Below are 25,485 nucleotides of genomic sequence, written 5' to 3'. Positions count from 1 at the left end.
CTGTTTGCCATCCTGCTGAGCATGCCTGCTCCGTGGGCAGCTGGAGGCAGAGCCTGGGAGCAGCTCCTTTGACAACGGCCACACACACTCAGGCTACGCTCTGCCACTGTGGTACTTGCCGAAACACCTCAAAGCCATTCCCAGCACACATATTGCTGGTCCCAGAAACTGGCAGGAGAGGAGTGATTCAAGGAACAAGGAAACCAGGCATGGCCAGGATTGGCCACTGAGCCCTGCAGGCTCCATCCCCTTACCTCCCTGGCCATCCCAGTGGCCCATGGCCCATGGCCATGTCTTGCCTGCTGGCACTGCACAGACACCTCTGCTTTGCTGGAGATTGCAGCCCCTGCAGCTGAATTCAAGGCTGGGCAATCCAGCATCATCAATTAAAAGGATCAGCATGGTGCCAGAAAATGTTCACTGCAAAAAATTGACACTGCTGCAATGAGAGCACTCAAACCTCAGCCTGCCAGATCCAAGGCATTGCTGCACTGGGCTTGACTGCTTTCTCAAAACTGCAAAAAAGGGTATTTTGCCCTAAATTAATCGCCCTTAATTATATTGTCACCATTAGCCCAGGCAAACCTCATTGTATCAAGCCATCTAACTCTGCCCTGGTGTAGATCCAGGGCACTCTCCTGCCCCCAGAACTTCTTAGGTAATTAAAAAAGGGTCACTTTTTCCCAAAAAAGAACAGGGCGCCTGTGAATTCATGTGCCTAAGCACTTCCCATCATCAAACTTTCATCCCTAGACTGAAAGCACAGTTTAAGCTGCAATTTAAAGCAAGGACCATTTCTGCCTTGCAGCAGCTCAGCAGCATCATCAGCTTTCCCCATGCACATGGGAGTGTAAATGCTCATAACTATTCAGCTGGTTCTGTGGTTTTACATTGAAAATATGTTGCTATGGAGAGCACAGCATGGGAACGTGCAGCTACCACAAGGCACCATGACACGAGCAGCCCACAGCTTCTGCTGATATTTTCAGGCTCTCCGCTGCCATCCACACAAAGGCTGAAAATAGACTTAAAGCTCAAATGAAGCATCTGTAATACTTCATTTCTGCCCATCCCTCCCCAAGGCACTGAGACTTTTCACAAAAATCCTACCAAGCATCCCACATACGCTCTGACGTCACCTTGCCGATTTCGAATTCCTCACTGCACACATGCCTCGAAAAGGAAATTCCCTCCAGCCCCATTTTCATCCTATGTCTTACGTCTGGGAATCAGGTTTCCCTCTGGAGCCACCCTCTGCTGGTACCCATAGGGGCTGCTCAGTCCCTATTACTTTTTAGCCACAACATAAAGCAAATCCCTTGTGCTGCTCTACCTTGCTGCTCAGCTGACAGGGAAGGATCTGATTTCTGTCATTTAAAGCTGACCTTGGGAAAGGTCATTCAGCAGCAGCAGCAAACTGATCTGCAAATGCAGTGCAGGGAAGACTTGTCAGTGCTGTTGAAACCCCAGCCTTCACAGTGTCCAGAATGCATGGGCTGGGTCCTGAAGGATGCTGAGCATTTCCTGATCTCACTGACTTGATGAGATGTGGGAGAGCTCAGCCAAGGCAATGCAGACTTGAGCCCACAGCACTGTGAATGAAGGATACCTTTTGGGTTTTTCTTTTTTATGAATTTTTAAAATAACTGAAATACTATTTGTTTTCTTTCTCATACTCTGGAGGAACTGATAAATCCTCAACTGCACTATAAACATGCAGTCATCAGCCCTTGATTTCTAAAAATGTGTTTGTATTAAGCCATGAAATTATTTACAGTGGTCATAAACATCCTCCCAGCATCTGGCAGCTGAGAGAGGGCCTTGGAACTCACTAATTTACTTACATTGTAAACCACTTTCTAATAAATAAATAAGCTCTTAATATCTCACCCACAAGAAGAGGCACATTGCATACAATACTATATTTAGGGGTCCTTTAGAGGTCAAGGATTCAGCAGCTAAATTTCTCTGAGGATCTTTCTTTGGTGACTGTTTGTTTATGCCCAAATTAATGTCTTCATTTTGAAATCAGTTTAAAATTCTCACATTGCTTTGAATGTTGGAGAAGCAGATGTTTGTTTCTTCTTTTGCCTGAACCAGGGTCAGATTCTGATCCCAGGGGCCCAAAGGGGCATTTAAATATCCAAGTAAATGCTTGCTGATCCTTTATAGGGACCTTCCTCGCAGGGACTACGGAGCCTCCAGAGCTGGTTCCTGGGGTGGGGATCCTCTCCAGGCCAGGAGGATGCCCAGTGCCAGAGCTTGTAAAGAAAGGAGGTCAGGACACCTTCCCTCCTGGATCAGCCTTCTGCAGCCCACCCACTGCCTGCCAGGTAATATAAAGGGGACAGAAGGGAAAACAAACATCTCACACATCCCATTGGCTGCTGTGCAAAGAAAGAGCCATGTTAGGGCCCCTAATGGCTGCTGAGAGTATTCCAACTGATGGAAATGTGATTTTCAACTCCTGTGACACCCATTGCAGTAGCTTAAGGACAAAGGAGGGTGAGTGGCTGGTTCAAAGCAATCATGTATTGAAAACAATACTGTCAGATCAAATCCTGTGTTTTGTAAAATATAGTGGTAGTCTTTTTAAAAACTTACCATAAAAAAGGACATACAAAATCAAACCCTCCCCTAGATGCAACCAATGCTGGTTAAATGAAAACATGAACTGGCAAATAGGAGAAAAAACAGTTTCATTCACTCCCCCTGCCCTAGATATGGAAGAGAGGAAAGAATGAATCAACTATTGATAATCAATTTTATTTTAGTCATGTGAAGTTGCACTCAGGGACAGCTAGAGAGCTGAATAAAGAATTTTAAAGTAGGAAGCCCAATGTAAACAGGTCATCATCACCAGTGCTCTGTGGACAAGCTCTGTGTGAGGGTCTAGTTATTCCATGTATCTACATTTGCAGATGGCCTCAGAGATCTCTGACAAACTGTAGAGTCCCCCTCCTCTCCCCTGCAGCCCCCATCTGCTCTGTTGGAAAAGATGAAGCTGCACCAAGACAAATCTGGACCATGCAGAGTTCCCCACTGTGCATGGCACGGGCGCTTGGCACTCCTCCTGTTCTCTGGCACAGCCAACCCCTGGGGTGCCCTGAAGAATCTGTGCCTGCAGCAGAGTTCTGATGGTCTCTGATGTCTTCCCAAGCACCCAGGGGCAAAAGAAACAGGTCACATGCTGGTAGCAACCCCAGTGGGCCAAAAAGACATAACCAGAATGGAAAACTGCTTTTATAGATGTGCCCTGGCTCCTGCGAGTTGTTTCCCACACACATCCCCCTATTAAGTCAGTGCAGAAGCTCTGCAGAAATCTTTCTCAAACACAGTGACCTACATCTTGCTACATTTTTATTTTTTTATAGATAGTAATTTCCAGCCAGCAATGGACTCTTTCAGTAAAACTAAGCAGAATCTGCTGTTTTCTTAAGAAAGATAAACAAAAGGCAAATGCAATGGAATTGCTGCTAGTCTTCAACAGAAAACCATGTGATTTTGCATGTCCTTATTGTAGTAGTTGAAGCAGAACAGACTGCTTGCTGTTGATCAGACAGATCTGGAGGGGTGTGGAATGAAAGCAGAGGCAATGGTCTAAGTTCACCCATGTTGTAACACTGCTCCCTTCACCCCAAACAGGAACTTAGCCCTGCAGTTTTGAAACTATGCATGGACAGCCTGAATAAATCTCATCACCAAAGGTTTCCTGACATTCCTGCTGAATATCCAGTCCTATTAGTCAATGTCAGGCCCTAGGCAACATGAAAAATTGCAGAAATCCATTCTGGCTGTCACTGGAAATCAAAGGTCAATCTCAAAAACTGAGAGACTCCTTCCAGACTTGGAAAGCATTCACATTTCAAGATTACAAAGTGCAATTGTCAAAGCTCTGCACGTTCATGTGAAACAGGAAGGAAAAATAAGACCCCGGACAATAGGACCCTGGTGGAGTGGTGGAAGGATCAGGCTTTTCCCAGGAAGCAGTTTGCCAAAATGTTAAAATAGAAGCTATTTACACAATAGGTTGGAAAATGTTAACAGCCAAAAACATGTTAGACAACAGGATTTCAGATGACAAACACTGGGCAGGTTGTCCCATGAAGGTGCTCTAACAAAATACATGGATTCTCCAAAATAATCAAAATGAGTGTTTTCTGTAATGGCCCCTTTGGTGGGGTTTCTACTTCTGCTTTTGCTGTTAAGGTTCCCTGCACTCCATACCCATCTGCCTCTGTCTCATCCCATTCTCTGCCTCTCACTCCTCCTGATCCCACCCTTGCCCAAAGCTCCCCTCCCTCTACTCTCACCACACCTACAGAGATCAACTGCACCATGTGAACAGGGCATGATGTAATTGTGCTGGGGACTCGGGGGCAGAAAGCCAGGCTCCCCAGTGTCTATTCCCGTCCCTCGTCCTCCCCAAAGAGCCTTCAGGAGGTCTTTCAATCCCTGTGGCCTGTGACTTGAGTTCTGCTCCTGCAAGCAGCTTATGATGCTGTGAATACCCTCCAGTGTCTGCAGGGACTGAGGTCCTGGAGCCCTCAGTGCCAGATCCCACACTCGCCTTGCTAGATTTTGAAAGGCTTTAGGTGTTAAAAGGGAGAAAAGGCCCTTTTAAGCATTTCTCTGGGGAGCAGGTGGCCAGCAGCTGACCTTCTCCTGGAAACCTGTGTAGTTTTAAATGGGAAACACAGCCTATGAAATTTTAAATAAATCCATTGTAGTCTGCACAGCCACTGGCAATCCACAAGTGACAGTCACAATCCACCCTGCCCTTGCTGTTTCAGCAGCCTCCCTGAGGCTGAGCATGAGAGGCTTTCAACATAACTGTGAGCCTTCCCAGGGCTGCAGGGCACTCAGTTCCTGCTTTTGGAGGAAGTGCTGGGATCAGCTCTCCCTCCTCAGCCAGCTCTTTGCTTTGAAGTTTCTATGAGGGCCAAATTTGTCTTCACCATCCAGTGGCTAAGTAAAATCATCAGAGCCTTCATGTCTGATGGCACAAATGCTCAGACTTGAGTCTCAGCTTTCAGCAGAGGTATCTCCTGGCTCCCCAAAGAGAAACACACAGCACTAAGCACATCCCTGCTCAGGAAAGAGGATGCTGACAGACAGAGGAGACACTTGGCATAACTTTTAAGTGCTTCTTCATTAAGGGCGTCTACCATCCTGTACTGCAACACTGCCAATGTGCTCCCCAACATGAGGTTCTGCTGTGATCATACCTAAATGCTCTCCTGGCAGTTCAATTAGCAATAGGTGATGGACTTCATGCTGGCAGACAGAGTTATGGGGCTGAATCTTCTGCACATCTTAAAAATAGAGTCGTTATGATCTACAAAACTCTGGGATGCCTAAAATTCAAGCACATCAGGTCCTGCTCTGATTTTTACTCCTTGCATTGCATGTGTTCAGTTGAAAATGTTTCATCCCATGCCTGAAGGTGAGCAGGGTGAAGGGAGGAAACAGTCTGTAAGATATTTGTCTTCACACTTGCTCCTGCTGTAAAAGCCACACACAGGGGAGCCTAAATATTTTTGTGTGGCTCCATCTCTGTCCATGCTTTCATGGCAGTGCTGGGTATCTCTCTTCCTGGGGAGGTGGGGAGAAGGAAAGAACCACAGGAACATGCCAATGCATGTCCAAGGGGAGGAATCAAGAAGTATTTAAGTGTCCAAGAGACTTACCACACTTCCTCTTACAAAGAAGTTGCATCTTGTGCTTGTTGTGCAATACTGTAAAGCACAGCACCAGGAGAACAGTTCCAAGACAACAGAAACAACAAATCCCCTCTTCTCCTTTTTTCAGATCCTCAAAGTATTTTAAATACATAAACTATGAGAGCTAAACTCCTTCCTTCTCAGTCTTACTTCACTTTCAACATGGTAATTCTCTATTTTTCAGAGCAGCAGAGATGAGGCCCATTTTCCTGTCTTATTTTAATTTTCTGTTCGTGTTTACATTTAATTACGTGTCCCAGCTGACCTCCTCCTCCTCTTCCCTCTTAGGGACTGAGCAGCCCCTTTCAGCTGCAGCATCTCTTCTGAGATGTAATGCCCAGGTGGACAGTGAAGAGTGGAGAGCTTCCCCTCACCAATCTCTGAAGCTTTTCAACAATTCCTCCTTGCTGTCTGCATGTGATCTGCACTCCTAGGTGAATTCCCTTTTCAGCTGGATGCACTATGTTATTTCACTGTACCACTATCTAGACAACTGAAAAAGTGCAAATAATTTAATATATTATTTTCCCCTTATTTTTATGGAAATGGTGAAAGTCTGGAAGATTTCTAATCTTTGTGCAGTGCTTCAAGTATTTTGTTTGTCTGCTTTTACATTTACACACATACATATATATAAAGAGAAAGCACTCTAAAAATTTATAGAGAGCTTTAAAAAAGCCATTATTTTCAGCTAGTTCAGAGGAATTGCCTCACCATCATGATTTCTACAAGATTCAGTAATTTATCTTAATTTATACCATTCTGTGAATAAAATAGTCACTGTCCTACCAGACAAAAAGCAGATACCCTCCTGCCTCCCCTTGTAAAACAACCAACAAGCCCCAGGAACAAGGAGCAGCAGTTTTTAAATGCAACAGAACCTTTCCTTTCACCCTCTGAACTCCATCCAGCCTCAACACTTCCCAAAACTGAAAAAAAAAAGATGACACTGCAAAATGTCTCACATAAATTTTGCTGTCCCAGGAGCCTCCACAGCCAATCCAAAGGGTCAAAGTGCTTAAAGAGACCAGATTCTCAAGGGATTTCCAGCTCCCACTTTCAAATCTCAGCAATTACACAGAAAGCATCCAGCATCATCCTTGACAGGCCCTTACCACCACAACCATTAAATGTTCAAATATTTTTGAGTGCCTTAGCCTCTCACAGAAATTTTGGTGAATTCTGGATAGGAAAAAGCCAGTCAGCAGAACAGCATAAAACCAACCTTAATCTATTCAACTTAAATTTTACATTTTTTTAAAGAACATTTTCTAGCATTTTCCCACTACACACAGGAGATTAAGTAAGCAAAACTTCTTGATGCATGCATATGTGGACAAGAGAGGAAAGCCATGTGCATTCCCAAGTCTTGAAGCCGCCAGCAAAACCTTCAGCTCCAATATGAAGCCCTGCTCAGTGCTGCCTGGCTGGGCACTGGCAGCTCAGCAAGGGTCACTGCAAGAAACATACAGCGTGGAACAAGGCATTATTTCCCTCAGCACTTGGCAGAGCAGTATAGTAGCTATCTAAACTTGGGCAATAAATAAAGAACAAATGAACTGCTCCCGCTCCCCTGGAATTCCAGAGGTCTCCTGGGAGGGCACTGTGCTCTGTGCTGCAGTGCCAGGGCTGGGGGGATGCACCCTGTGGGGGAGCTGGGCGAGCACCCCAGCACATGGATCCTTTTCTCCTCTGCGCTCACACTGACTTGTGGGTGGGAGCTCCAAAAGTGGATGCTTCCTGCTGATATTTCTGCTTCTCCCAGTTTCTATCAGGGCCAGGAATAACAGGAGAGAGGGCTGTCCCCCAGCCCCTCCTCCTCTGGTCCTGTACACGGCCAGCGGTATGAAGAGCGGGGGCTGAGGAGCGCGCTTCAGTTACAGAAGCAAATGTTTTTTGGTGCCTCTGGATGTTCCAAGTTAAGCTTGGATCACACTGCACTTAGCCTTCATGCTATCCAAATTACTCCAGGAGGGCCTAATCCTGATGAATAGCTGGGTAGCTATTAAAATTGTTTCCCTTGAACAGCTAAATGGAAATGCGAGGGCTTGACGCTTGAGCTAGCTTTTAAAATGGGTTCAGGTAATCAAAACACCAGATCAGAGAGCACGGGGGGTTTTGGAGGAGCTGAGATTCAATTCAGCTTCGAACCTTTAGCTTATGGCAAACAGTTCCCACCCCCAACAACTGAAACTAGCCAGGCTCCTTGGAGAGACTGATTAGACTGGATCACGTGGGCTCAGGCTTGCAGTTTATACCCCTTATGCCAGCAATGCTTCTCGTGCCACCCAACACCATCTGTCATTGTGCCGTGTCACCTCAGGATGCCGCTGGGGCAGAAACACGTCACTGGTCATCTCTCACTGGAGACATCTGAGCTGCCAGGATGGCTATCACAGCCTTCTCTGTCTGGGCAGCAAACACCCCACGCAAATTTAGAGCAACAAACAGCACAAAGGCAGTGGTAGTGCCTGCAAATTATTTTTCTGCACCCATGGCCAAGCTGCAAACAAGTATTAGAGAATGACTGGTAAATGTGATGTTCTGCGTAGAGGACATCACTGCCGCACTCCACCAGCACAGATACCCAGAAGAGCAAGGGATTAAATACATGAAATTTTTCTACTGTGTTAACTTGCTCCAGGAGCTCTGGCACAAGTGATGATGGGAATATATCAGTGAGGAGCTGCTGAGGTGTGGCATGGCATGCAGGAGGAGCCAGCTTGTAGATGGAGAGCCTGTGGATCCTGCATGCTGCTCTCATTCCATCTTCTACCTGATGCTTGTGTATGCGGGGACAGGCCCATAAAGAGGGAGCCCCCAACTATTCAGAGAGGGAGGATGAATAGAGGGACAGTGACCTCAGAGCAGCTCATTTCCTGAGCAGGGCAGAGCCTCCAGTTCCCCAAGCAGAACTTCTCCTGCATCACCATAGTGCTGGAGCAGCAGGTGGGACAGGCAGCTCCAGCAAGCCAAGCAGGCACCAAGCCATGTGCCTGTGCATGTTTCTGTCCAGAGAAACCACAACTTGAAGAATCTGACTTATAATATCCACAAGATGAAAGAAGAACAGAAACACAGTTTGGGCATTCCAAGCATGAATACCCATGAATACCCATGTGCATGGAAGCAGCTGTGCTGCATGAAGAAAAGTCATCAGGTACTAAGCCTCACCAGTCTGGTTTCCTAAGCAGGATGGGAGGAAACTGTAAAGGATTCCTCTCCAAGCCACACCCCTACAAGGAAGCCTGCATTAAAAAAAAAAAAAAAGAAAAAGGAGGAAGAAACCATGCTTTGAGCTCAGCACTGCACACTTCACTGATTGCAGCTATTCTTTAAAACACTGTTGTGGGCCCAACCTGACTGCAGAGCCAGCAGCACTGGAGGACAAGAGGGCAGGCTTGCTTCCATAACCTTAGCCATGTAAAACAATTTGGTATGAACTCTGGGCCCTCAGTGCTCATCTCAAAAAACCTGCTGTTGTGTAGCATGAGGCCAGTAGCAGTGCTGCAGGGGCTGGACACAAGTAATGTAGGAGTTAACTGAGAGCAAAGGGATAAGAGCCCCAGAAAGAATGTCGATATAGACCTGATATATGAACAAGAGCTGTGACTCAGTCTTCACCTAGGGACCAAAGATGATGCAAAGATGCATTAAAAGCTTCTCATTTCTCCTCATTTAACCTTTGTTCACTGCATCAGGACAGTATACACCAGCTAAGGGTGCTCTGTGTGCCCAAGGGAAACAAACCCCAAGCACTATGTGGGGCTCTCCAGGATGCATTACGAAATTTGGAAGCCACGCAGTGTACTCTATCAGGTTGCAGAGCACTGTGCAGAAGCCTTTGGCACCCAATGCCAGCCACGGGGATGGAGCTCCCTTCTTTCCAGGTGGGTGGCATGAGACACACCATGACTTTGAGAGAGCCCCCAAAAGTCCCAAGGGCTCCCTGATATTAAGCCACAGGTCTGACATAGTGAAGCAATGGAGGATTTTTCAGTTTTCCCTGCTCAAGAGCTGCTGGGGCAGCCCCACTCTCAGCCCATCACTGCTGAGTGCCAGCACGGCAGCTCCCGTGGGCAGCGGGGCCACCCAGCTGTGGCACACTCCTGGCACGGCGCGGCTCGGGGAGCAGACGGCGCAAGCCAAGTGCGGGGCCTGATGCTCGATGAGAGCTGACAGGTCCCTCCGAGGTCTGCACGCCGAGAAAGAGCCCGGGGCCCCCAAGCTGGCGACAGCGCCTCGGCTCTGCTCGGCCCCAGCGCGCCCGGGGATGGATCCATCCAGCATTTGGATCATCTCACAGCAGCTGGCAGCGAGCCAGCGGCCACAGCATCATCCCGGCTGCAGCAGCACGGGGCTGCCTCCCGGTGCACTTTTACCCTTGGAGTGTGGCGGGGGGAAGGGCGATGCACACGCGGGGACGTTCTTCACTTGTCACTCCCAGCCTTAGGCTATTTCTTTCCTTGCAATCACCTAAGGGTGAGGAGGAGCTGAAAAACATTACACTGACAGCGCTGTCGGAGCTGCGGATATAGGGCCTTCCGCTCCACGCCAAGCAAACCTTCTGGAATGGTTTGGACACGATAGGTAAACAGTGTTGGGCTTGCTCAGCAGGGAGACATTTGTATTTAGATGTTATAGATAAGTGGTGCATATTTGAGACATCTGAAAGTTATTATTCCAGGCAGTTTCTAAACAGAGAATCGCGGTCGCATAGCCCCTTAACTCTGAGCTGACAGGCAGGATAATGATTTAAATTATTGTTAAACATAGGCTCTGTTTTAAGTGGATGGAATTCAACAGCATGGTAGGTTTAGGGGAGAGGGGGTGTATTACAAAACACAACATTTCCAATTTCTGGAGTACTGATCCACAGGAGCTTCTCTGCCAGCACCAAGCATTGCTATTCATGCTATGAAAATGGCAGCTGTAGAGATCCTCAAAAGGCAACATCACTCAGCTGCCTTCTGGCTCATTACCGCTCCCTCTAATTGCAGCAACTTCGATTAAGGGAAATGCCTTCATGAAAGCAAAACATAGCATTTTTCAGAAAGTAATCAGAGTTCAGCAGTGAACCATGAGTATTTTTTAAATAATTCTTTTGATTTATAAGTGATTTATGCTTCCTGGAGTTCAATAGGGTTATGTTTATTATAGTATCACTCTGTTTTTAGCTATGAGTATACTAATTTGTTCTCCATTATAAAGCATTTGAAGGTCAACTATTAAGTTGTACTAAATCAGTGTCCTACAGTTGTCTCATCTGTCAGGAGTTTGTTTTCCACTATTTTCAGGTTGGGCTAATTGGCTCCCCCAGGTCCTCTCTGTGCCCAGCCACCACCATCAGAGAAGGATTTTGGTTTCCACCATAAGCTGCTTTCTGACATGCCAAAGGTTAAGTGTGACAGCAAACACTGCAGCCTTTACACAGGCAAAGCTCCAGCAAAAACAAACCCATCTCTTATGGAGAAAGGGAAGGAGGAATTAATGTTTTGCTTATTCAGCATCTGATTGAGTCTGTGTGTCACCAGCGAGCTCCCAGGCAGCATCTCCAACCTACAGCACCCTCATTTTCCAGATGGGTAATTCACAATAATGCAGACAAGAGGGTGTCATCTCTGCTCCTGGCATGAAGATGCAACTGGACCTAAAACAAAAGCAATCTCACCTTGCCACTTAAGGGAAATTACATGTCTGATTAATAATGGATGAGCCTCACAAAGGCCACCCATTCTGCTCAGCATCTTTTCCTAATTCTCCTCACCAATAAAGCCTAGAATTGTTTGGAAATTTTAGGGGAAACTGCATTGACTCACCTAAGCTTCAATAATTACTGTGTCCAGCAGGGCAGCAGCAGCCCAGCACAGCCTTTGCCATGTGCAACACCATATAAAATCAAAGCATAAAATGGTATGTCGGGTCTCTGCCAGAAACACACTCACATGAGGCGAACCAAGATGAGGCATTTCTGTCAGACCAGCAGCTTGTCTTGCCTACTTTAGCTTGAGAGGAGTCCAAAAACTCTAAAGACGAGTTGAAACCCACAGTCCCCTGTCAGGGAGAAAAGCAGGATCTCCATCCTGCAAAATGAAGGCACTTGTGTGATATGTCTCAGGAAAATGAGTAATCTGAGCCTGAATCAGGAGCTGAATCCTTTACCACTAAAACCAAGGATGGCTTTTTGTCCCTCCCTGCTAACCACTAGCTACTGATCTGATGTACTCACACCAGAGTGTAAAGGTTTGCTCCTACAGGCAGTATGTGGTTGCTTTTCCTGCGCAATTAAATCCTGATAAATATTATTCCCACATAAAAATAGTGGACCTATCTCTCTCTGGGCATTGTTTTTCTCTTTCCATGTTAAAAAAAAAAAATTCATTGAGCTTGGTAGGAAACAACCAAGCAAACAATAACCCCAAGTGGGTATTAAAGCTACCAGTGCCCTATTTGAAGAACCCAAGAGAAACACAAAAGGAAACTGCAGCCATCAATAGAACATATGGAAATGCTTCCTTAGCCCTCGAGCTGGACATTGAATTTGTGCGGTGACAAACCCCACAGGGCCAGCTCAGGGGTCTGGCCTGCTCCTTCCTGCAGCCCTTGCAGCTCCTGCTCACTGACAGCACAGCTTCAGAACAAGGACAGGTTCAAAGGCAAGTGGAAGCAGGATTTCCTCCTACCAGAGGCTCTGCATAAGGAAAGGGAAGCCTCCTCATGCCTCCAAACCCCTCCTGGCCACAGTGCAGCCCAACAAAACAGACTGACAGCATTCCACCAAAAATCCACCCCTTCAATAGGCAGTCCAAGCAGTCCTGGCCTCTATACACAATACTGAGAGACAAAGATGTATTGGAGACAATAAATGAATTATTAGGGCCCCAAAGGGAGTACTTCCTACCTATTTTTCATTCTGATGTACTTTTACTAACTTCAGATAAGCTACTAATTTAAATAGTTGACTCCAAAAGGATTCCAAACCCATCTATATGGAATATCTCAGGGCAGTCTGCTTTGGCAGAGGATCCAAGCACAGTAGTGCTCAGAAAGGATAGTTTTAAAAACTCATTACCTAATTCTCATGTCCTGAGATATGCTGATAAAGCCACTGTGCCCCATCCCCACCTATGAAACAAGATTTCTTAGTTTCCAGAGTAATAAATCCTCATGGCTTCTGTAGTCTTCTTTATGCTGTAGAGCCAGCATGGACTCAACTCCCTAATGGCAGGAAACTGCAAACACTGAAACTGCTGTGGGATATCCTCTGGTGTCACCTTTTCCACCTGATGGCAAATGCCAGAAGAATAGACAGGTCTGCAGACAAAATTACTGCAACCTCCACTGCTCTGCTCTACCTCAGTCAGAAAAAGGATATTAAATATGGAGACGGGGTTGCAATCAGCCTTTCTGACGAAATAATAACCTGGGAAATTCTGACTCATGCTGATTTGTGATCAAGAACTGTGACTGAGATACCAAAAAAAGGAATTGAATCAGATTTTCATGGCTGTGTCAGAATGAATTAATTCTCATCATATAACTGGAAAAGATTTAACATCACAGAAGCATTTTTAGAATGACAGGAGGATATGGAGGCTGTGGTAAAGAAGAAAACATGATTATTGTTCTGTATGGACTGACAGTGAGAAAAGATAAAAAAGAACTAAATACACCATAAAATAATAGCTTGGTCAAAGAGCTGCCAACAGGAACGTCCTGAGGAGGGAGGGAACAGCACTTGCAAACATCTGGCACTGCTGGCTGCAAAAACGTCCCAGACAATGCTTATGACAGAATAACCATCAGTGACACATCTCCAGGAGAGATGGTAAAGTTATCTTTAAGTCTACCCAGAACAGCCTGAGAATCTCCTTGCAGTCGCTGCTGATTTTCACCCCTCAGATGAAAGAGGTGGCTGCCTGGCTTTCTCCAGCGGCCACCATTCACCCCATGTCTGTCTCAGAGAAGGGTTAAGATTTTTTTTCTGTCTTTTGTGGTTGCCAGCAAAACTCCTAAAGTAAATTAGATGTCAGCTGATCTCACTCTGAATCTAGCTAAACCAGAATCAGGCTATTTCAGCTCTAAATGCTTGCCCATACAAACTATTCAGGTTAGCATAGCTAGTTCTTTTTAAAGTCAAGTTTGCTATTAATTTGAATTGATTTTCTAGATTGCTATTGTAACTAAACCCTCTGCTGGAAAAATAACTGCACACAGTACATATTTTAGAGATGGTTGCTTGGGGTTTTTTCTCAGCCAAGCAAGCTAGAGATGCTGCTAAGTGGAAGATGAGACTCTAAAGTCCAACTCAATAGACAGGAGTTCATCTGGCAGCAAACTCCACAGGCACACATGTGAGAGTGTGAAATCCCCACTGCAAAGCACAAACAAAGGAATATCTCTCTTCTCTTCTCCTACAGACTGCTCACCTTCATCCAAATAAACCCTTTGATACTTGGTTCTGTCAATATTTGTTATTAGCCAAAAGACTTCTATAATAAATTAATTATGTGATGAAAGAACCATTGCATGAAGAGGAATAGGTGTTATCAAGAGCAGAACTAAGAGCCATCAATCTAATTCAGCATGTAAGAAACAAATCTGACTCAGATTCTTTGTCCAGTGCTGTTTTCTCCTGTATCTTCATGATCCCTATGATAGAGAGACTGTCAGTAGTATGTGCTTGACCTGATAAAAGAGCTCACTTATCTTCAGGGAACATGCCAGACATTCATGGTGACCCATACAAAGTAATTCAAACACACTTAACACCCTGTGCTGTCCAGATAAAGGGGGTGGGGGGAAAAAGGAAAACAAAGCCTATGGCTCATGAATTGCCAACACAAAGACAAAACGAGCCAGTGGTGTCAGTAAAGAAACCAGGCAAGAAAAGGATGGTATCTTGGTCACTGGGCTGTCCTTGCCTTCCCCACCAATATAACCTGATCTCTCTTTGCCAAACCTTTCTTTCCATTTCTTTCAGACAGCAGTTCACCCTGTTTCCATGTCTGCATTTTCCTTCTTCCCTACCTCGGGCATCTGGACCCATTCGTAAACCTTTCTGCACAGAAACCAGACACATCTTCCAAGAGAATCAAGCACTGCCTGGAGGCAATTTCTCTACATCCTCTCCAACTTCAACACTGCAATTAGCCTCATGTTCTTCTCTCTCTTCCTCCTCCTCCTCCTCCTCCTCTTCCTCCTCCTCCTCCTCCTAAAAGAGTCTTTGCTGCCCAGAAAAACCATTAAGCACAGAGGCTAATCCCTGCATAACCATTGATTACTGATTAACCACAGACCACCTTGCTGGGTTTTGACCTAGCAAGCCCTGCACAGAATCCAGTAACAAGCAGATGGCAAAGAAAAGGATCCAGCAAAGCACTTAAGCACATGGCTATCTTTAGGAATGTGAATTAACATACTTATTCAAGCACATTCCTGATTTCTGGCACACCATATAACTACATATACATGGAGCTGGGTAGGGAATTTACCATCCTGTTGAATTTGGGCCCTGAAGCCTATGCAGTCTTCTTCTCTGAGCACCTCAGAATGGGTTCCAATTGCCCAGCTGGAATACCTTTAAAAATGTAGTATTCTACTTCCCACTGAATTTTCCCTCCACCAGCTTTCATCCCTTAGCCTGCCAACACAGAGCAGCCTCTGCCTCACCACCAGATTGTTACTTTGACTTTTCATATCTTGTCTGGTTTTTGTGGAGCACTGAACTTCTAGGTATCACACCCAAAACTGAAGCACTAGAAATTATCATTAAAATAGTCATAATAGTGATTATGGCTCAAAATGAAATTATTTATGTATTTCTCTTGAATGCATAATTAGGCTGAGTTGAAATTGTGGGTCCCTGCAGCTCCACCATGAAATTCTCATTAGTTCAGTTTTCTTTCCCACTATGTCTAGCTTTGATATCCATCATGAGGCCAATTTCCATCAACCTGGCCAGGGGGTGTTATAGACAAGATCCTAAGACTCTACCATGTCAGGAATGAAGCAATAAAAATGCATTTTGACAAATGCAGGCAGTGTCAAGGCTCACCTCTGACATGAGCATCCACATTCCAATGTATGGAAATATTGAATCAGATCTATCTGGAACAGAAATGGCTACAAACACGGGCAGAAACCAAAAGGCCCAGTGTTTTTGTCAAAAAGATCTTTCACACAAGCCATGCTGGGATAACAGAGCGGATTGCTGATGTCTGGGAAGGGCTCAGGAGAGGGATGGCTGCTGCCTACAAATACCAGAGAGAGCAATGAAAATCAACCGGGGAAACACCACTGCAGAATGAGGAGGAAATGCAAATACCTTCAGAAACATATTGAAAAATTGCCACCAGTCTCCTGGTTCAAGTGAACACCTTTGGGGCTCAGAGGCACTGGGGTCATCCAGCCTTGGCCAGGCAAAGAGGGAACACTCTGCATGAAAGATTTGAAAAGCTTCAGATCTTTCCTTGCAAGTGGTGCACTATTTATTGGCACAGCACCAGCACGGGAATAGGATTATTGGATTTGAAAGGCTTTTTCCCTGGAGTGGTCTTTATCCTCTTAAAAAGATAGAGCAATTAAACTTTTTTTTTTTTTTCCTGAAGAGAATTAATCGTCTGTGAACAGTCACACTGGTAGCCAGATGCATCACAAGAGATTTTCATCTTCTTAAACACATAGTCAGTGGCTAGCAATCTGTTTTATCAATCTTTTATCCCTAGCTACGGACCAAAAATTTACCAATCCCAAATAATTTTAATTTCTAAATCTAATACGAGCAGATGGAATGGAATTAAAAAAATATTTTGTAAAGGCCTTTAACATCAAAATGATGCTCATGTCTGAGAATCAAAACTTGTGACTGGACATTGTGTTCTAGCCAATAGACATGGAATGCTTTGTATAAATTTCACAAAGTTCTGCCAACACTACCCTGCTATAATTTCCAAGAAAACAGGAGGAAGCACTTACCTAGAGCCTGTCAGTACAAGGTATGGTATTTTCACCAAAAGCCACAAAAGAGGGGAAACATCTAAAAATTATTGTCAGAAGAACATATTTATGAACAAGCAATTAAGAGAACAACACAGAAGAATGCAAGATCAAGATTTTCCTAAATGTCTGAGTAGGAGAGAGGAGTCCAGGCTCTAAGTGAGCACAGCACCTTGCAGATCAGCTGCATCACAAGGAGACCTATGTAACATCTGCATCAAAACTGGGAGTGCATTCAACACAATTAGAAAACCTTTAGAAAAAGTAATAGCTCAGCATGATCTAGTGAATGGCATCCCTGCCCATGCCAGTGCGATTGGAACTAGATGATCTTTAAAGTCCCATCAAACCCAAACCATTCCATGATTCTGTGAAGGAGAAGTTCTGGCTGAATCAGCACAGCTTCAAATATCGGCACAGTCAAAATGTTTTTTTTCACCATAAGCCAGACAAGGTCTGGAGGAATTTCTGCTGCTCAGTGTTTGGCCAAAAAAGAAGGGATGTGTGAGCAAAAACCCACGGCTAGACTCTGCTCATGGTGTAAACCCAGAGTGACTCCACAGGTAGCCACAAGTTTACGCTGGCAAAACTGAGAGCAAAGTTGAGCTATAGGTAAGGACTTCTATACTGAGCTCAGTAACAACAGTTCTGCTTATGCAGCTTGGGAAAAGAAAAAGAAGAAAAAGGAGGAGACTGGACTACAGAGCAACCTCATTTTAAGCTCTGTTTCTGATATGGATGGAAAACCGAGTTTTACTTTATTAAAGGTGTCAAACTTTTTAAATAATCCAGACACCTACAGGGATAACAAATCCACATCTTCTGTATGGTAAATTGCATATTCAGCAGCTGTGAGGCCAATTAGACATTAAAATGACAAAGTGCTATCTCAGGCCAGCAGAGGCATACTGCACAGAGACAGTGTTTAGTTTTATCATACTAGCAGTGTTTAGCTGTCATCTGTCACGCAGGCTTAGGGGGAAAGGGCCTCCACAGCTGGAACAGCTGCAATAGCTGGAATTGCAAGATTAGCACAATAAGTTGTTATACTTTCACCAGACCACTCAATTCATGTCCAAAACTTAGCCCCAGTTCCAAATGCACTCTTTTTGTCAAGCTATAGCTTTATGAATGAAGAGGAATTAGCTTTCAGCATTGCAGCCCAATGTTTGAACAGTTTAAACCATTTGGCTGAATTGAGAAAGGTATTAAGAAAGCTCCAAAGATTAATTTCCTCTCCCAGCATATTCTCTCTACCTTTTTTTTAAAGACACCTCTTACTGACAGATTTTTAAAAAGGAACTGTATTAGACAAACTAAGTAAAATGCAATTACATGTGGCATTAAGTATCAGTTAATAGAGTGCATTAAAAAAGAGCAGCATAGATATCCTAATGGTTTAAATCAGAAAGATAAAACCTTTGCTAACATATGGAATTCTCTGAAACTTCCCTCAAAAGAATACACTGCTCCACTAGTGGTGGATTATTATTCTCTAAGGCCCTGTTCATGCTAGAAATGTCTGTAACTAACTATAGCTGTGTGATAAATTCAGTAGTTTATATTGTAGTTTATTCAAGTAGTTTATTCAAGTAGTTTATACCTTTAGTAGAAGTAAAAGAAAGTCAAAAGCTTTTTAATTGGAACCGCTGTTTCCACACTCTACTTTCCACACTTCCAACACATAGCAAAAGTAAGATAAACTTCTTACTGTAAACCAGCAACATTTACCTCCTTAAAGCAACAGCCAAATCAATCACCACAACCGATATTTAATGTGAAGACTCCACTTTTTTTTTAAAATAGGGGCCTATCTTTGCAGTTCCAGCATCTGAACTACAACATACCCATAACATACACACCACTTAAAATTGTCAGAGTTTTCATATTTCCTTGGGTTTTTTATGGGTAAAGTGGCCCTTCTTGACTGTGTTAGGAACACTATTTCAGCTCACCAGAACTAAAGAAACTTTATAGCACAGAATGTATTTTTCCACTGGTCGTTTTGTCCTGTAGCAGCCTCCATTTTTCTCAGTCTGGAAAATAAAAGCCAGACTAATCCCTTTTAAATTTATTCCTACCCAGGAACCCTTGCAGGCTCTCCTGAGTCTGATGTGGACATTTTGTTGATACAAAGTGCCCTATAGCACATTATGTGTCAGATTTTGTCCTTTCTGTGCACCTGTGGCAATGCCAAGAGGTCCTGCTGAGGCAAAGGTGCTTCAGGTGAAAGCAGCAGGTTATCCAACTGCAGGGCTGAGGAAATACCAGCAACCTGCAGAGCCTCTGTGCCACTTTGAAATCCAACACCTCATCCAGACTTGGTGAAGCCTGAAATGCTGATGCCTCAGAGACCTTATTCCACTTGGCATCTGCCTGTTCTGACTTCCTTGGTGTTTGCCATTTGCTGCTCATCCCAAACACCCCGTGACAGTGAGGGCAGGCGGACGCTGCCTTCCCCAGCTCGTGGGCACAAAGCCTCCACTGCTGGCAGACAAACACAAAGAGAAGAAAAAACCCCCACTGCATTCACATGGCCAAGAGGAGATCTGGCTTGCTCGAAAATGCTGTGTCCAGCAGGCTCATCATCACCACCTGGACAGACAGGCAGAGCTGGAGGACAGACAGACCCTCAAGCACAAGGGGCTGCCTGGGTCCGTGGGCTAGCTTTTGGGTGCCTACTGCATCTGGAAAAACACTTCCCTCCAGAGGTGCTAAGGCAAAGCGGGGATTGATTAAAATGGCAAGAGATAAGTTATTTATTAAACTGTTTTCACATTTTCAGCTGTGTTAGAGAGCTTCCTGCAGCTGCCATAGAGACAACAGCTACAGACAATAAAACTTTATGAGCAATTTAAATTCTCTCTCCCCTTAGGAGATGGGGAAAAACAAGGACAACTGACTGTTTGCAGGTCTTGTGTATCTTGCCTTCATTAAGTAGGACTCTGTTTAAGCACTTATTATGCTTTTCCATCAGATAGTCACAGACTTCCACAAAAAGGATTAATTGTTTATAGCTTCCACTTTCAACAATAGCCTATAAAAATACACTGCAGTCATATCTGATTATCCAATTTTGTTTAGTGCAAAGCACTCCCGGCACATCACTCTGCTTATTTGCACGTGTCAGAATAGCAACAAAATGGATTCCCGTGGGCAATGGAAAATAAGCTTTGCACTTGGAAAATAAAATAGTAATAACCACACAGTAAAACTGCAGATGCATGCAATAAATAAGATTTATCAACAGTCTTATACCATTAACACCTGAAATTTGCCCATAAATCTACCTTATTTGAGGCTTATTTAATGTTTCTTCTAGAGGTGGCTGGGAGCTAGAGATTCAAACTATGTAAGAACTGACAGGCATGAAGAAATAAAAACATTTATTTCTTTCATTAAAAAATGTGCAACTTCCCTGTCAAAGAGACACCAGCTTGAGGCGTAAGATGGGTACATTTCCATCCAGGATCAGTTCACATTTTGACTTAGACACTTTGCAAACATCAAACAATAAGAAGGTAGGAAGAGGATCTGGTGAAATAAGAGATTTCTCAAATATCTTATACAATATACAGAACTTCCATTTAATTCTCCCAGGATCTGTACATATATTTATGACTGAAATATATATTTATACTATATATGTTTCTACTTCAGGTAAATCTAATATGCATATTCAATACACATGCATTTAAAATGTTCCAGTCTTGCAAGGTCTTACTAGTTTTTCACATATTTTATACTTACAAGATGTGGTGAGACTTAGCTTTTAGCAGGTGTCTCTCAGTGTGCCAATCTAAATAAAATTATCCTTGATTTTCAAAGCCTGTGCTGGTAAAAGACCAAGAATACTCTGAAATACTGCATGAATGAAAATACTGATGGATGGGAGAAGAGTGTGAACAGAGTAATAAACATAAAGGGGTGTGACTGCTGATCTTACTAGCAAAGAATGGGACCAAGGAAAATGAGCAGACTGTACCTCACATTACCTCACTGGAAATACAGGATGAGAAGTGAGGTATGCTAGAATCATAACTGTTTTGCAGCCCCATTTTTCTGTACTTTTAGAGTACCTGCATTGTGCTTTGAAAGAAAAGACAGTAGGTGGTAGGACTAGATGACCTTCATAGGGCCTTTCCCATCTTAACCACTCTGCAATGCTGTGCTCCAATGTCACTGCCCAAAAAAACAGGTGATTTTCAAAAGAAAAACAAATGTTGCAATTTTTTAAAAGGCACCATATAGAAGAGGCAGACCTGTAATCCCCCACCAAAGGTAAGGGAAAATGCTGAGAACATTCATGCTGTGCTGCACACGTGACTGAGGGAAGCTGCCAACCTTGCTGTCCTGCAGTGAATCCATGGAAAGTGCACATGCCAGGCTCAAGCCCAGTGCTTAAGAGAAACAGGTTAGTATGAGACAGTACCACTTGGTTCCCATGAGCTGCCATCCTTCCTCCACGGCTCTGAAAACTCCAGAATTTAAACAGCTGGGCCTTTCCTTTTCTTTTTTTTATGCTTTCCTATAGCAGCAAGGCAGCAGATTGCTTATATTCCATTTTTCTCGGACTCTTTTTAAAAGTGTGAATGAGCATGTGTGTATGTTGAAGTGATACCATAAGGACAAGCCACATTTTTAGTAAATATTACTTTAAATTACCCTGGAATGTAAAAGTGCACTTCTGCAAAATTAGCTGCCCAAAAAGGAAAGCAGAGCTGTAAACCACCCTGCCTGCAAGTTGAGCATGTCAGCAGGAGAGTCACTGTATAAGGACATGTTTACAGGTCATCTAAGCCTGCACCTACACTGAAACTCATGCCCTAAAACACAGCACATGCATGCCCTCCATTGCCACAGACTCCCCTGTGTGGGCCCTTACATTGTGGCAGAAAACCAGCTGAGACCTGTGGTCAGAGGACACCAGATTCCTGGGTGAATTTCAGCCTTTTCATCTCTATAATGTGGGTAGAAGAGAGAAGGAAGCAGCCTCTCACCTGTGACTGTCACCACTGTGAGCCTCATCGCTGAAGCCACCTCAAGGTGGATTTAAACCCGTCCCTGCTTTTGAATCACTCCAGCAGTGACAGCAAACCACAGTCCCAGCTCAGTTCCAACTCCCCTTGCCTGCAGAGCAGTGGACTGTGCAAGCCTTTTTCATCCCTGGTTCATTTCAAAACCCAGCTGGCAAAGAAGCTGCTTAAAGGGCTCTGCCTTTGAACATACAGCAAGGGCAGTCAGACCCAGGAACATCTGTGACAGCCACATACACCTGTGCAGTGACAGCAGCACTGACACATGGGTACTGTCAGTAAGGCTGATGCTGTCAGTAAAGCCATAAACAGAAGGAAAAGAAAAATTAAGGTACAAACCAGCTGTTTTTCAGTGATGCCAGAATGTTATGCAATGCCTGTGATGCAGACAAAGGCAGGACTGAGCTGGGTAACAAGGATGATGGCAGGTGACACCTTTTGCTCTGGCAAGTCACTTAACTCTCACAGGCTTTGGGCCTCCTTTCATTCAAGTCTTTCTTTATTAGATATGTGAGACAGGAACAGTGTCACTAGCCTTGGTCATTACCCTCTTTTACTGAGTCCCTTATTTGGGCTGGAAGTGATTTGCCAGCATAATGCAGAAAAGCAAATAAAAATGTGCAGTTTTGGATGTTGTCACTTCTGGGAACATAAATGCACTCTATCCATTTCCCTGCAGAGCTGGGATCTTGCAGTGACACAAGACTTACTGCTGCAGGTCTTTCCTTTGGCAAGTCTCATTTTGGAAGTGAAGTTACATTACTGAGAGTGGGAAGAGAGTAATTCTGCAATAAACAAAAAGACACCAGAAATGGTAAAGCCTTTGGTGAGATTCTTACACATAAAAGCAAAAGGAGACTGTGCAGAGGTGCAGTTTGACCCTGTAACCCTACAGGCATTGAGAAAATAGTGAGACTTAAGAACAAGGGACATGTTTGGGGTTAGGGGGCAATAAATCACGGAACTGGAATCCAAAATGCTAGGCTCTTCTGTTCAACATACTGCTCCAGCATCCCCAGCCTCCATCAGATGCCCTGCATGCCATACCAGGCTGAATTCGACCATATGTTTGTAGCTAAGCTATGAAATTCATTTGTCAAGTCCTGGGAGTTTTTGGCAAGCTGTCCTGTGCTATATGTGTGGTCTGCTACGCTACAGCAGGCATGCAGAGCATAGTAACGGGAATGTCTATAGGATCCAGGGGCAACACAGCTGATGATTTCCCTTCTCTGACTTTTAGTGCTGTTTAATAATGAATGGAGATGGAGAGGACTCGGGTGGAAGCTGTTTCAGCACAGTTTTCAGGCTTAAAGCCTGCTGAAGGCTGCTGGAACAAGCTATAAATACATATCTGAGCTCCACGCCAACTGTGTAAACTCAGAAGCTGCTTGCTTCATTCAGGGACTTCACCAAAGAGTCTGGAGCCTCTTGGACTAGAGGTAAGTCAGTGGCTGGCAGAAGTCACATTTTCCTTGTGAAAGGGGATGTGGAAGATGCTAGGACAATGCAGGGGCAGATGACGGATAGGAAATGGTTTCTCGGGTGTTTTGAAAGGAAACACATAATCCAGAGTTATGGACCCTCATTAATCAGGCAGAGTTCTGAGGAGCCAAATCTCACAAGAACAGCCGTAGGACTTGGAGTCATTTGTAAGCTCTTCCTAACTGAACCCTTGGCATGACATTTGCCCAAATTCTCCATCCCAATTCAAATATCACCACCTTGGCCTATGAACAGCTGCCTAGTGGCTCTGATTCAAGCTGATTCACAACAAAAAATAAATCTTTCTGCACCTACAAAAAGAAAAAACTGCTGAGAAATTCTTCAATTCCTCTGCCTTGTGCAATCTCAGGCCAGGAGTTTTTGCAACAAGGTCAGTCTCATTTCTTCATCTCCTGAACATCCCTCTTCCTTCCTGTGTTGATTGCTATGGCCACCATATTTTTTAATAGAACACAGAATGCAGAAAGGAGGTAGAATTGTCAGAAAGAAGTTTAATTGACGTTTTTGATATACAGCTGATATAAAGCTGTCACTTTAACAGACTAACAGGCTGCATGGCAGGAAAAAGCTAGGATCTCTCTCAGCCTCAGATCATCTAATCTTCAGAAGGAACTTCAGCTCCTGAAGGTACCATCTAACCTTTTCCATGGTGAAAAGACCCATGAAACTACTGTTACATGGAGAAGTGCTGCAATTTGCCTCCCAGTGACAATGCAAAGCCATCTCTAAGGCTGTGTGCTGACACTCCTGGTCCCCCCTGCTCTTCAGACCTCAGAGATTCTTTTCAGCTCTTCTAAGATGTACAAACTCAAATATCCCAAACCTTGGCAGCCTGCACATATGGGACTGAGTCCTTATGAATGCCAAACTATCTTAATTTCATCTGAGGATGGCAGAAGACACAGGCACTCAGCACTCCTCATCCTCCAACCCCAACTGCATATCCAGCCTTCAGGCTCTAGAGGACAAATCAAACTCCTCTGTAAAAGCAACATCCACAGGCCACAGGTTCTCTCAGGTAATCTGAAAGGTAGCCATGTTTCAAATCTGTCCATTAAACCTGACAGAAAATCGTAACAGTACCATCCAGGAAGGATTTAACCGCAGTGCATAAAATCCACTTCCCCACTCTGGCACAGGGAAAGCACAAGATGATATAAAAATAAATTATTATGAGGTGTATGACCCACTCCAGGCTCTTCTCTAACAGAGCTACACCTCGGAGCAGAGATCCACTTACTTAGAGATGGCTTCTAGTGCTATATTGTAGCAGCTGTTTCCCACCTCCCACTGAGGTGATATTCATGTGCTAAGTTTCAAACAGCCACTGATCCAGGCTGAGGTCCTGAGATGCTCTGGGGAGGAAGGACAGCTGTTTCCCTATACTTGTACCAGCACAGAGAGGGGACAGGCGGTGTCAGGCTGTCAGGGATGCCTTAGCATCACCTCTGTGCTTGCACCCAGGTACTCACCTAAGAGCTGCACTCCCCGGGTGAGCCCATAGACGTCGATCAAGGCCCAGAGGGGCTCTGCCGTCCTCACGCCGCTGAAGAAGAGCATGGCAGCAGAGTCATTCACCCGGTAGAAAACCCGTCCCTTCTTGTCCACCCAGAAGGCTATGATGTTCCCCTCGTTTGCAAACTCCTCCGGCAGAGCCTTGGCCCAAAACCCACTTTGGGAAACCAAGTCAGGGCACGCATACTTTGGCAGAGTGTCAGGGTTAATCCTCGATGGATCCTTGGAAGTGAAGCCGAGTCGAAGAGCCCCGCTCCAGCAGCACTGCTTTTTAGTGATCTGCAAAGACAACAGCAGCAGTGACAGCGCTGGCCACTGGAACACCAACTCACACACTGCAGGCTTTATGCATCCAACACTGGCGGCCAGCATGCAGAAAATCCCACCAGATTTAGGAAACTTTACCCACCAAGCACTGCTGTAGCTTTCTCAGCTGCACACAGCAATGCTGCTGCACACTTAGGATACAGTGCTCATATTTAAAACCAAATAAATCAAATTAAATCTATGTGGATAGGTGAAATGTAATTACAGATGCATGATGATTCATTTCTATTTCTAGGGTAATTCCTTTTGGTCTAAGAATAACCCTCACACAAAATGTGCCAAAAATGGGCACAAGACCTTTAATCTCAGCAGAGCTCTTCCCACATGGTGCTCAGATGATGGGGTCTCTCATCTCTCTGACCTGAGAGAAAAGCTCCAGAATC

General features: G+C 44.6%; 1 protein-coding gene across 4 annotated transcripts in view; it reads right to left on the bottom strand.

Annotated features, from left to right (window-relative positions):
- The window catches only part of NEURL1 (neuralized E3 ubiquitin protein ligase 1), a 143,933-nt gene that overhangs the window by 31,298 nt on the left and 87,150 nt on the right, over positions 1 to 25,485 (bottom strand). For all 4 annotated transcript variants that reach the window (XM_038141686.1, XM_038141685.1, XM_038141688.1 and 1 more), the window contains exon 3: positions 24,733 to 25,054. In XM_038141686.1, coding sequence (XP_037997614.1) covers positions 24,733 to 25,054 — 322 coding nt within the window. The remainder of the gene's footprint in view (positions 1 to 24,732; positions 25,055 to 25,485) is intronic.

The sequence above is a fragment of the Motacilla alba genome, chromosome 6 (genome assembly GCF_015832195.1).
Source record: "Motacilla alba alba isolate MOTALB_02 chromosome 6, Motacilla_alba_V1.0_pri, whole genome shotgun sequence".
NCBI lineage: Eukaryota > Metazoa > Chordata > Aves > Passeriformes > Motacillidae > Motacilla > Motacilla alba.
This window is presented reverse-complemented; position numbering and strand designations above follow the sequence as displayed.